We start from the raw sequence: 12,161 nt of genomic DNA on the forward strand, positions 1-12,161 counted from the left end.
ATGAGAAAATGCTTAGTATAATTGTTTTCAAACACGTTCTTTGAAACAGTAATATATTATTCTCTGTTTCATCAGCATGCTATAAAAAGATTTAGGTAGTACATGATATATATTTTTTTTCTTTCTTTTTTTCTTTCTTTTTTTTAAAACATCTTTATTAGAGGATAATTGCTTTACAATGGTGTGTCAGTTTCTGCTTTATAACAAAGTGGATCGGTTATACATATACATATGTCCCCATATCTCTTCCCTCTTTGCATCTCCCTCCCTCCCACCCTCCCTATCCTACCCCCACTCTCTACTTTCTGTTGCTATGAATTTGACTGCTTTAGGGACCTCATGGGAATGGACCCACACAGTATTTGTCCTTTTGTGTCTGGCTTCTTTCACTTAACAGAATGTTTTCAAGGTTCATCCCTGTTGTAGCCTGTACCAGTGCTCATTCCACTGTCTGGATGGACCATGTTTTTGTTCATCCATCCATCAGCTGGTGGACACTCGGGTTATTTCCAGCTTTAAGCTCTTGTGACTCGTGCTGCTGTGATCGTGGGGGCACATGTATCTTCGAGACCCCAGCTTTTCCAGGAGTGCATCTGGATCTTCTGGGCCCACAGCATTTGCCTTTTGCTTGGTTGGCTCTAGGGGACCTGGGGACTTGCCGGGGCATGGCGTCCTCTCTGTCCTGCTCTCATGGCCTGCACACCCAAGGTGTTCCTTAAGGTCTGGGGTGAGCTGTCCGAACTCTGAGCCTCTGTTTCTTCATCTTACCAGATGGGGGTTTAAACTGGTTGGTCCCTAAGTCGTTTTTTCTTTTACTTTTGGTCTTGTCCATCCATCTGTGCTCTGCATGGGGAGCCCCCCACCCCCACAGGTGCTCCCAGCACCCAGGTCCACAGCCTGCAAGGCAGTGAGGTGGGAGTGGACCTTTCCCAAGCCCCACACAGTGCTCCCCAGCCATCTCTGGGGGTGATGCCCTTGTTTTTAGATCTGGGGACTTGCAGCCATGGCTCTGCCTTGGCCTTGGGCCACTCCGGGGCTGCTCAGAGTTCTCTGCGTATCCCCTCTCTTTCTTCTGGGTCTCTGGCTCTTGTCTGGAGGGACTGACCTTGAGGCGGGCTCAGTGCCCTGCCCCATGTCTTCTGGAACCGTCCATGCCACCTCTGCCACTGCCACCTCTGCCGCTGCCACATCCCTGCAGCGGGAGCCCTTACCCTAACCCTAACCCTTGCTGCTCAGGGAGCCGCGTGTGGCTCTCCCTGGAAGTGTGTGGCTCTGGGCCTTTGTGTGGCCTGTGGGATGCTGCCCCATCCGTGCCTCCCCCCAGCTGCTTCTCCCCAGCCTGTCTCCCCCCAGCGTCCTTCTCCAGCCCTTCCAGGCTCCTCCACCTCCCTCAAGGGGTCCCTGAAAGGACCTGGACGGGGGATGGGAGAGGCCGCCAGCCCCTTACTTGATGGGGGAACTTTGTTTTCCACTTTATTCAAAAAATTATGAAGGGTGATTTTCGGGTAACTTGGGTGTTGTATTTTTCTCCCATGTGTAATTGAGGGATTTGTGGGGGTCTGAGTGCCGTGGGGGAGGGTCTGGAGCAGGGACGGGTGCTCTGTCCAGTGCTGTTCATCCTCCGACTAGAGCAGGTGTTTGGGAAAAGGAGACAAGAACCAGCTGCTGGGAGCAGGTTGACACCGTGGTGGCCCCAGGGCCCAGACGGTGCATGTCGTCTTCTGCTTCCCAGATGTCCGTACCTGCACCGGACGACCGGGGACACGGAGCGCAAGTATCACCTGCGCTACTATAAGACGGGCACATGCATCCATGAGACAGATGCCCGGGGCCACTGCGTGAAGAACGGGCTGCACTGCGCCTTCGCGCACGGCCCCCTGGACCTGCGGCCGCCCGTGTGTGACATCAGGTGAGTGGCCGTCCTGCCGGGAGCCACTCTCCTCCCTGTGTTTCGGGCATTGCTTGCCTCAAGCAGCTCTTTCTGAGCCTTGATTTTACTGCTAATGAGAAAGTGACCCTTCTCCTCCCTCCTGACCCGGACCCGAGGGAGCTTGTGGCGTCTCGCACGCTCGGCTCTGAGGCTCTTGGGATTTGGGCCAAGACTGTCATCCTGGAACGGGGGCCCCAAGGCTGTGGGCTGCACGTCCTGAACCCTCACGTAGGCGGCTTCATAAAGTGACAGAAGCCGGTGGCTATCTCACTGTCGGAGGCTTCGGACAGGCTGCAGCACCGTGACCACGTGCCGTTTGGTTGCAGGGAGCTGCAGGCCCAGGAAGCCCTGCAGAACGGCCAGCTCAGTGCTGGGGATGGCGTCCCTGACCTGCAGCCTGGGGTCTTGGCCAGCCAGGCCCTGATGGAGAAGATCCTGGGCGAGGACCCCCGGTGGCAAGGTAACCCTGCAGCCGCTGCTGGGGCGGGGGGCTCACCTCTGTCTGTAAAGTGCCTGCATGGTGGACCTCGTCGACCCCTTTACAGGTCAGGAGGGGAGACCAAGGTTCCATTCGAGCACATTACCCTCAGCCCCTCCAGCAGCCCATCTGGTCCCCAGGCTGCTCTGGGGGAGGGGCCTGCACGGCTGGCACAGCTCCTGCTAGGTGTCTGGTCCCAGAGCCAGCCTGGTCCCCAGCAGCCTCCACAGATGATGGCTATGGGCAGTGAGGTTTGCTTAATTGTAAAATACCCATCATGTAAATGTGCCATTTTAACCATCTGAAAGTCACAGGTCTGTGGCATTTGGTGCACCACAGTGTTGGGCAACCATCAACTCTGTCTGGTTCCAGAACATTTCCATCACCTCGGACAGAAACCCGTGCCCATCAGTGGTCTCCCCTTCCCAGCCCTGGCACCCACTAGCCTGGCTGTGTCTCCGTGGAGCTGCCTGTTTGGATGTTTCCCGAGGGTGGTGCGGTTTTAAGAGAAACCCCCTCAGTAATGCCATGTCTCCTTGGACTGGCTTTGCTCTCACGCACGTAAACGCTTCAAGGCTGCGCTTACTTCAGTGATGAATTCCCTACAAGGGTCTTTCCCCCACCCGCCGAATCCTGTGCCACCCTGGGCCCAGGGACGAATTAACAAAGGTGACTGCCCAGGCCTTCCTGATGCCCAGGCCTCAGGCCGGGCCCTGCAGGAGCGCTGAGGATCCTAGCCTTCCATCGCGCCTGTGGTGTGGGGGGCCTGGACCCACAGCATATATGGGGGTCCCAGCATCGCCATGTCCCTCTGGGGAGAGGATTGCACAGAGGGAGGGCTGCGCCCACAGCTCCCTGCCTCGGGGCTTGTCCTTCTCTTGTTGCAGCCCCTCGGTCTCCCTGGTCCTGGACCACAGGCTCCACCTGTGAGCTCTGGCTTGTGGTGCAGGTGGGGGTACAGGTCCTCTCTTGTCACTGTCAGGTGGGCTGAGCTTGAGGAAGGGAAGGTGGGAGGAGGCGCTGGGTCGGGTCTGGCCGGGTAACTAACCCTCAGCGCCCATGGTTTGGATTTTTAATTAGTAGATTTTATTTTTTAGGGAAGTTTTCGGTTAACAAAAAAATTACACATCATGAATGTCTTGTGTTGATGAGGTAACATTTGTTAGAATTGACAACCAATATTGATACATGATTATTAATTAACAGCACAGTTTACCCCTGCATTGTGCATTCTCCGGGTTTGGGCAAATGTGTAAAGACATGGATCCTCCATTATGATGTCATGCAGGTAGTGTCACTGCCCTAAGGTCCTCTCTGCTCCACTGCTGGTGGCCACTGATCTTTCGCCCCATTGTTTTGTCTTACAGTTGGGACCACACAGTGTGTAGCCTTTGCACTTAGTGCTGTGCATTCAGGGTTCCCTGTGTCTCTTTGGGGCTTGGTAGCACCTTTCTTCTTTTTTTTTCTCATATTATCTTAGCACCTTTCTTCTTATTGCTGAATAATTCTCCACATCTGGGTGGACCGTTCATCCGTCACCCACTAAAGGGCGTCCCGGAGCCCTTGTGACTCATAGGCACTGCCACGCCTCTCACTTCTTTGTGGTTCATGCCACTCAGCGCAGGACCTCATGTCTGTTGGAGGTCCTCTGTCAATGCTTGTGAACAAATGTCTTACAATTTTTATTTTCTTAAAATCGTCTTTTCTGTTTAAACTCCTTTTGTCCTCTCTGTGCCCTGCTGTGTGGTTCACGTCCCTTGTCATTTTATCAGTTATTTGGAACTGAGTTTGGTGTGTGGGGGGTGGTGCCATTAAATGTGGGTGTGGAAGCGTGTCCTGGGCGTGGCTCCCGGGGTTGGCCCGGCAACACAGCCTCCCTCCACTGTCTTCCCCTCCATGCCTTGAGGGTCAGCCCCCCTGGGCAAGTGTAATTAAAAACAATGTCCTTTGTTTAAAAAAAAAAAAATGGGGAGGGTCAGTTATTAACCAACCCAAGAATGGGTATGATTTTCAAGAATCTCCTTTCATCCATTACTGCTTTTAAATGACCCCTGGTGGTTTTTGTGTTTATTTTTGCTTTGAGATAAAATTCAGGTAACATGAAATTAACTACTTAAAAAATAGACTTTATTTTTTTTAGAGCAGTTTTAGGTTCCACATTGTGGAAAGTTCAGGGAGTCCTCACATACCTGGTACCTCCATACACACGGCAGCCCCCCTGCAGTGGGATGTTTGTCACAGCTGAGAGCCTGCATTGACATGTCAGCATCACCCAGCGCCCATCATGTACCTTGGGGTTAAAATGAGCCATTTAATTTATTTTTATTTATTTATTTTTTAAATTTGTATGGTACTTTATTGGGTGTAAAATGAGCCATTTTAAAGTGTATTTCAGAGGTTTTTAGTATGTTCACAGTGTTGTGCACCCATCACTTTTATCTGGTTCTAAAACTCTATCTAGTCTCCCCAAGGAAGCCCCAGCCCCTGATACCCACTAATCTACTTTCTGTCTATGGATTTGCCTGTTTTGGATGTTTCCTATAAGTAGAATCATACAACATGTGCCTTCTGTGTCTGCTTCTCTCACTGAGCATTGTGTGTTCAGATTGTTAAAGTCTCATCCACGTTGTAGCACGTGCCAGTGCTTCACTCCTCTTCATGGCCGAGTGATGCTCCACCACATGGCTGGGCCACATGGCGTTTACCCATCATCTGCTGATGGACACCTTTTGGCTGTGTGGCTGCCGTGAGCACACGTGTGCACGTTTCCGTGTGGACCCCTGTTTTTCAGATACCAACTTCGTGCTAGGCAGCTACAAGACAGAGCAGTGCCCCAAGCCGCCGCGCCTGTGCCGCCAGGGCTACGCATGCCCGCACTTCCACAATAGCAGGGACCGGCGGCGGGACCCCCGGAGGTTCCAGTACAGGTGAGCCTGGGCCACGGGCGCCACAGGGCCCTGGCCGACTTCTCTGGTGTGGGCCCAGCCCGGCCGTCCCCTCTGTTCACACTCACGTTGGCTCGAGGCTCTAGTTTAGGCAGCCACCCCTCTGCTCCCTTCACTCTCCCCAGAGGCTCTGGTGTCCAGCCAGCCGGCAGGTGCGGTCAGGGCGTGGCTCCTCCATTTCCCCCCCTCCCCCGGCCTCCCTCCTGTGACCTGTGTGTCCCTGCCAGCAATAGCACCTACTGGCAAGGAACTGGCCCTTGCGAGGCTGAGAGTCCCAGTGCCCACAGCCTAACTTCACCCTCTCCGGGGGACTGATGTCCTCGGGGTGGTGGGTTTGGGCCTCATCTGGTTTCATGCACCTGGCAGTCCTGGTCTCTTCCTAGGCCGTCTCCTCCTCACTCCAGCTGCCCTCACCTTGGTGCCCAGCTTAGCCTTGGGTTTGCCAACTTGTTGGATGGACCTGGCACTGAGCGGGGTGGGGGACTGGGGACACAGAACCCCAGCGGTGCCTGGGCACCTTGGCCCTCACCTCGCTCCTCCCTTGGGTCCCGAGCTCTGTGTAGAGCTTGTTCTTGGAGCAAAGAGCCTCTCTCTAATAATTGGATGCCACCTCACCTGCCCGAGAGCCCTCACTTTCAGATAAAGTTGTTTTTATGACAGTCACTGTTCTGAGTAGTTTCAGTTGAGGGACAGAGGACCTTTGGCTTTTAGTCACCCGATGTCATCTTGAGAAGGTGAAGTGAATTTACTGTGTATCAAAGGGATGGAAAATCGTAAAAAATAAAAGTTTTATTTCCCACAGATGATAATTTTTTAAATAAATCCAATACAATAAAGCTGTCAGGAAGTACCTGAAGAATAGAGGGTATTGGGTAGGGTTTTCATATTGTAGGACCAAAGTCTCAGGTTCAATTTTGAAATAGTTTCACGGGGAGACAGAGTGTGGTCCCCTGGTGGGCTGGGCGGGGGCTGGGCCTGGTCTCCTCCTGCTACAGGAGGCCTGGCTGCGTCTCCGAGGTGCTTGTCACAGTGGCATCGGTGGCTCTGACTCACTCACTTCACATTTTGTGGAAAATGAAAACGGGCTCCTGAATGCCTTCTGGGTTCCACCAGGCACCTGCACTCCTTTTTATTTATTTATTTATTTATTTTTTGGCCGCCCTCTGCGGCATGTGGAATCTTAGTTCCCTGACCAGGGATCGAACCCACGCCCCCTGCAGTGGAAGCGCAGAGTCCTAACCACTGGACGGCCAGGGAAATCCCTGCCCTGCTTTTTTTTTTTGCCTGTCCTGGTGAGGAAGGGGCCAGTGCTTCCGGGGCTGGCACCCATGTCCCCTGGTGGTGCACGTGTGCTCAGCACTGTGCGGACAGCCTGACGCCCCAGGGCATGTGGGGAGGACATCCATCCTCCGCTGACTCCTCCTTGTCCCCCAGGTCCACCCCCTGCCCCAGCGTGAAGCACGGTGACGAGTGGGGCGAGCCCTCCAGGTGCGAGAGCGGGGACAGCTGTCAGTACTGCCACTCGCGCACAGAGCAGCAGTTCCACCCCGAGGTACGGGAGCACCCTCGGTCCAGGGACGGGCTCAAAGGACTCGCAGGGCTGAGCACCTATGGTTCTTTACACGGAAAGAATGCGATTAAAATCAGCAAAGGATCAAGGCCACAGGGGCGGGTCCTGGGGAGACCAGGCACGCACTGTGGACGGTGTGTCCTTCTCCTAGCCACCGTGTGTGGCCGTATTTGTGGCCATACTCACAGTGCTGCCAGCTGGGAAGTCACCCAAGCCTTGGCATCTAGGGTTTTTACTGGGGGTCGGTCAGCAGACGTGGCTAACCTCAGTCTCTGGCCCCTGCAGAGGCTGAGCCAATGCTGCGTGGCCCAGGCCCACCTTAAGTCACCATGTGGCATGGCCCAGGGCCCTAGGTAAACAGAGACCCGACCAGGCAGGACATTCCAGGGACTCAGACATCACCTCCCTGAGCCCATCAAAGCCAGTCCTTCCTTTGGGGCATGCGGGTATGGACAGGGAAGCCATGGAGTTAACCCTTTGCTGCACACTCGGATTTGTGTTAAAAACGAACAAGCACACAAAGCCCCTGGACCAATGGGAGAGCATCAGAGCACTGGGACCAGGAGGGTCAGGGCCAGTCTGGGAGCAGGCTCTGCGGTGAAGGAGCACCCAGCTGTGCCCACTGGGGCACCTGGGCTCCAGGGAGGGGTGGGCTCCTGGTCTGAAAGGCTGTGGTGTTTCATTTCTTAAAAGTTTCTTCTGTCTAGAGATTCAGTGCTTCAAAGCGTGCATAAAACAACACTTAGATTCCTGATATTTGGAGTTCTGAATTGGAGACCTTTTGAAATTGCTTCTGTTGGTGACCCTTAAAATTTCAGTGCAGGTGCTCAGGGGATGGTCAAAGAGCCACAGGGAACGAGCAGTGTTTCGGGCAGGGAAGGGGGCGGGTGGCAGCACCCATGAGGGTGTCTGGGGCCTAGAGGCCGCTGTCCCTTCTGGGCAGGCTGTGCTGCGGGGCCACACCCAAGTGAAGCAGCCTTGGGTCTGGCCATGGAGTGGACGCACGTGGTCACTTAACAGGCATTTCTTGCCCACCTGCTGTATACCAGGCACTGAACCAGGTGTATCTTTCAGGAAGTGCCAAGTGGACAAGCTGACCTGATACGTGATTTCAAGGACAGGTGCTGCAGGAGCAGCCTCAGGCCCACACGGTTTCCCAGGCTGACTGGCCCTGCGCAGACAGGGCATCCTGGGACTGCTGGGAGGAGTGGGGACGAGGGGTGCGGTGTCCACATCCTTCTTTTTCAGGATACCCCCTTGTGATTACCAGCTCTGGGCCTCCAGCTGGAAGGAGGAGGCCAGGCCCAGCCAGCTCTGGGCCTCCCACGGAAACAGGTCCAGCCTCTCTATTTGCTGTTTTATTTTCATTTCCTAGATCTACAAGTCTACCAAGTGCAACGACATGCGACAGACTGGGCACTGCCCTCGGGGCCCCTTCTGTGCTTTTGCGCACGTGGAGAGTGAGTACCTTGGTGCACCCGGAGCAGGCAGGGCTCAGCCTCGGTCGGGGGCGGCTGGGAGGGTCGGCGGGGCTCTGGGCTTCATGGGGTTCAGCATGGCCCTGCCTCTGGACACCCCAGGGCCATGAGTGTAGTAATTTTGGCCAGGTGAGCCCATAAAGTCCCCAAAGGCAGAAACCATGTCGGTGACGGGAAATGTATAGACACGGCCCTTCCCCGGGGTTCCCGAGAGCTTCCTCTTAAAGCTTTTTGATTTGGGATTCCTGTTCTTATGAGCATAGTTGCAAATTCTGCTTTTACTATTTTTTATTTTAATGAGGAGGGTGGCTTTTCCTGTTGAAATTTTCCATTACTTTCTGCTGTTGGAGTTGTTCATGATTTGCTCTGGAAGACGCCAGGGTCCCATGCGGTCGGCTCGGCTCACAGCGGCTCTGGCCGACCCGTTAGAGACTAGCGCACGCTTGCTCTCCCTGATCTGTGGGGTCTTTTTAACCAAAGTCTCAGCCAGCAGCCACTCAAAGCCTGCCACCCCCTTTCTCGGCAGAGAGTCTTGGAATGGCCAGCGACTGGGGCTGCCGAGACCTCACCTCCACCAGCGGCCCCGTGGCCCCCAGCGGGCAGCCCGGACACGTAAGTGGACGGCGTCCCGAGGAGGGTGCCCGCTCTGCTGTTTGGTTTGAATCCAGCATTAGGTACACGGATGGATGTGATCTCTGGGTGACATGGTTGGAGGCGGCCTGCCTGCAGGGTTGGCGGCTCCTTATAGAAGAGTCTAGAAGAATCCTGGCTGAGTCCTGGCCCGGGTGTACTTGCCTGGCCTTGCCTTTTGCCAGACACGCACATATTGGCCATGTGTGAGGCGCGGTCTCTGGCTGAGTGTGAAGAGGGGCCCCGAGTCCGTGGGGATCCCTGAAGGGCAGGAGAGGCGGGTCCCCAACGAGGTGTGAGGGCAGACCCAGGCGTCTCAGTGAGAGTTGTGCAGTGAGAGATGGGGGGCCTTGTGGGTTAGGACCCTTGTGCCCGTGCAGGTGGAGGGGACAATGGGGGGCTCCATCCTGCGTCCCGTCCGTCACTGTGGCATGGTCGTGGGCATGGTTGTGGGCTCCTTGGCTCTGCCTTACGTCTCTGAGGATGATCCTCTTCCTCGCACGCGTTTTTATCTGTCGTGTTGGTGTCACTGAGGAGGTGGCCGCCTGGGATTGGTTCTAGGAAGGAAACTGAAGAAAACTCAGGTGTTTCCCCATCCTGTCTTTCTTTCCACTTGGTGCTTTTCTGAAAAAAACAGAAGGACAGGAAAGGTGAGGACAGCTGAGGTGGGGTTTGCTTGGAGGAGCCCTGCCAGGCGCACAGCTCATCGCTGCTCCTTCAGCGCGCAGGAGCATTCGGGACTGCCACTCTCTTCCAGTAGCAGAGCCGGCGCTTGGCAGAGGCAGAAGCTAGTCCCCTCCTCACCTTCTTGGTGGCTCCCAGGGGGTGTGACAGTCGTGGTTTCAGGTGGTGGTCAGAGGGCCACTGGCTTGGCTCCCACTGAGGGCCAGGGTGGATGGATCCTCGGTGTGGCTTGTACCTGAAGAAGCAACAACCAGGGTGTTTGGACGGGGAAGCTGGGACCCTGCAGGAGGCGCCTCCGGCTGCTGGGCGGTGCCAGAACAGTGCGCCCACCCCTGCAGACAGACTCTCAGGGCATCCTTTGTCTTTTGTTAATTATTTTGCAACTTAAAAGTCACCGTGCTAGAACACATAGTGGGTGCCAGGGCTGGGGAAGGGATGGCAGTGAGGGCTCAGTGGGGAGGGTTCCTTTGCAGATGGAAATGTGGAACTGGATAAAGGTGGGGTTCGCACAACATCGTAAATGTGCCAAATGCCACTGAATCCTTCACTTTTTAAAAATTACTCTTGTGTGAATTTTGCCGCGATTTTTTAAAAAACTAAAAAAAGTAATGAAGCATCCTGTTTGGGGCTGGCTCTGACTTTCGGGCCCAGGACGTAGACAGCCTCAGGGCAGGCCTGGCAACACCATCTTCCTGCATGGTGCTGGGCTCCAGCTGTGTATTGGGCGACTTTGGCTGAGCGGGAGCCCTGGTTTTGTCTCTCTCAGGTCTCCTGTTGCAGCAGCCCCGCAGGGAGCGCCCGGCAGCCCTGCCAGGTCTGAACGGGAAGATCGTGCAGGGGAGGGCATTGTGCTTGGGGCAGGTGGCGGGGGGTGGGGTTGGGGGGGCGAGGTTCTCATTCTCTACTGGTTGCCCCCTCCATCCTGAGTATATTTGTTTGTGAGGATTGTCACAAGTCCCGAATCCAGCCTTGTGCACAGTGGGTGTTCCCGCTGCTTCCTTTTCAGTGTAGAGAGAGTCTGGGTGAACAGACAAACCATGAACCTCAGTATGCATACTTCACCCTGGTGGGGGAGAGATGCCTGGAGTCTCATCACCTGTAGATGTGGTCCTGGGTTTGAGGAGTCCGTCTTGGGTTTGAATCCCTCCTCTACGACCGGGGAGAGGGAGGTGGCTTCCCCACTGCTTGCTTCCGGCTGTGGGGCCCACGTAGCTGTGCGTCGGCTCCCGCTGCCGGCACCCTCTCCTCACTGTGTCCAGAACTGGCCACATCATGTGACCTGCTGGCATCTCTCAACAGAAACACATTGTGAAATAATAGAAAATATGTATATTGGTCTCTTCTCCCCCTGGCTCCTCACACAGGACTCCAAGACCCTCATAATTCTTTTGTTCCAGTGAGGTGACTCTTGGTGGGCTCCTGGATGGGGCTGGTCACAAGAAAGACCAGGTGTGATTAGAAGCCTGGAACTTTCAGCCCTACCCCCATCCTCTGGGGAGGGGGAAGGGGCTGGAGATTGAGTCAATAGTGGATCGTGCCCACGTGATGACCCTCCATAAAAATCTCTAAAGTATGAGGTTTGGAGAGCATCCAGGTTGGGGAACACATCCATGTGCGGGAGGGTGGTGCACCCCAGCTCCACGGGGACAGAAGCTCCTGCACTTGGGACCCCTCCGGACCTTGCCCGGAGTGCGTCTTCACCTGGCTGTGCATCTGTGTCCTTTATCACATCCTCTATTACATAATGAGCCAGTAAACATAGTTACATGTTTCCTGGAGTTCTGTGAGCCATAGTACAATGGCTTGGGTTCCATTGTAGATGGAACCCAAGGAGGGGGTCATGGAAACCCTGGTTTACAGCTGGTTGGTCAGGCGCACAGGTGACAACTTGGGACTTGGATTGGCGTCTGAGGTGCAGCTGTGTCTCGTGGAACAGCCCTCAGTCTGTGGGGGTCTGCGCTGTCTCCAGGTAGCGAGTGTCACAGAGGAGTGTTTCCTCTTCACCAGCTGTGACTTTAGCACAACCTTTCTGCGTGCTGCCTCTCATGTCTGGCTGCAGACGCAGCTGAGTTCCTTTGGTGAGGCAGGGAGCTGGGCTGCTCTCCTGGGTGATGCCCACCCTGCTCCCCGGGTCAGGCTTCCAGCCCCACAGCTGCTTTAGGCAGGGTGCACCTGGATTCGCCCACCTCACAGGTCCTCAGTTACCCTGAGGTGGGACTCGAGTGTGTCAGTGTAACCGTTTCAGAATGAACAGCAGCGCCTCGTGTGGCCACCACCTCTGCTCGTCCTTATGTGAGACAGAACTCATTCAGGTGGGCCTAAGGCCAGGACTGGAAATTGAGGGAGAAGTTAAAATCCTCCAAGAAGTTACCGAGTCCGTTGTACTGCTCACCGCATGACAGGCCAGTAAGTCGAAAGATGAGTTGTTGGGGCAAGGAATAGCAAC

General features: G+C 55.0%; 1 protein-coding gene across 12 annotated transcripts in view; it reads left to right on the forward strand.

Annotated features, from left to right (window-relative positions):
- UNKL (unk like zinc finger) overlaps positions 1-12,161 on the forward strand; it is a 45,066-nt gene that overhangs the window by 10,481 nt on the left and 22,424 nt on the right. For all 12 annotated transcript variants that reach the window (XM_033839713.2, XM_033839717.2, XM_033839712.1 and 9 more), the window contains 6 exons: positions 1,733-1,909; positions 2,257-2,390; positions 5,200-5,335; positions 6,788-6,905; positions 8,299-8,383; positions 8,928-9,013. In XM_033839713.2, the coding sequence (XP_033695604.1) occupies positions 1,733-1,909; positions 2,257-2,390; positions 5,200-5,335; positions 6,788-6,905; positions 8,299-8,383; positions 8,928-9,013 (736 nt within the window). The remainder of the gene's footprint in view (positions 1-1,732; positions 1,910-2,256; positions 2,391-5,199; positions 5,336-6,787; positions 6,906-8,298; positions 8,384-8,927; positions 9,014-12,161) is intronic.

This window comes from Tursiops truncatus, chromosome 15, assembly GCF_011762595.2.
Source record: "Tursiops truncatus isolate mTurTru1 chromosome 15, mTurTru1.mat.Y, whole genome shotgun sequence".
In the NCBI taxonomy this organism is placed as follows: Eukaryota; Metazoa; Chordata; class Mammalia; order Artiodactyla; family Delphinidae; genus Tursiops; species Tursiops truncatus.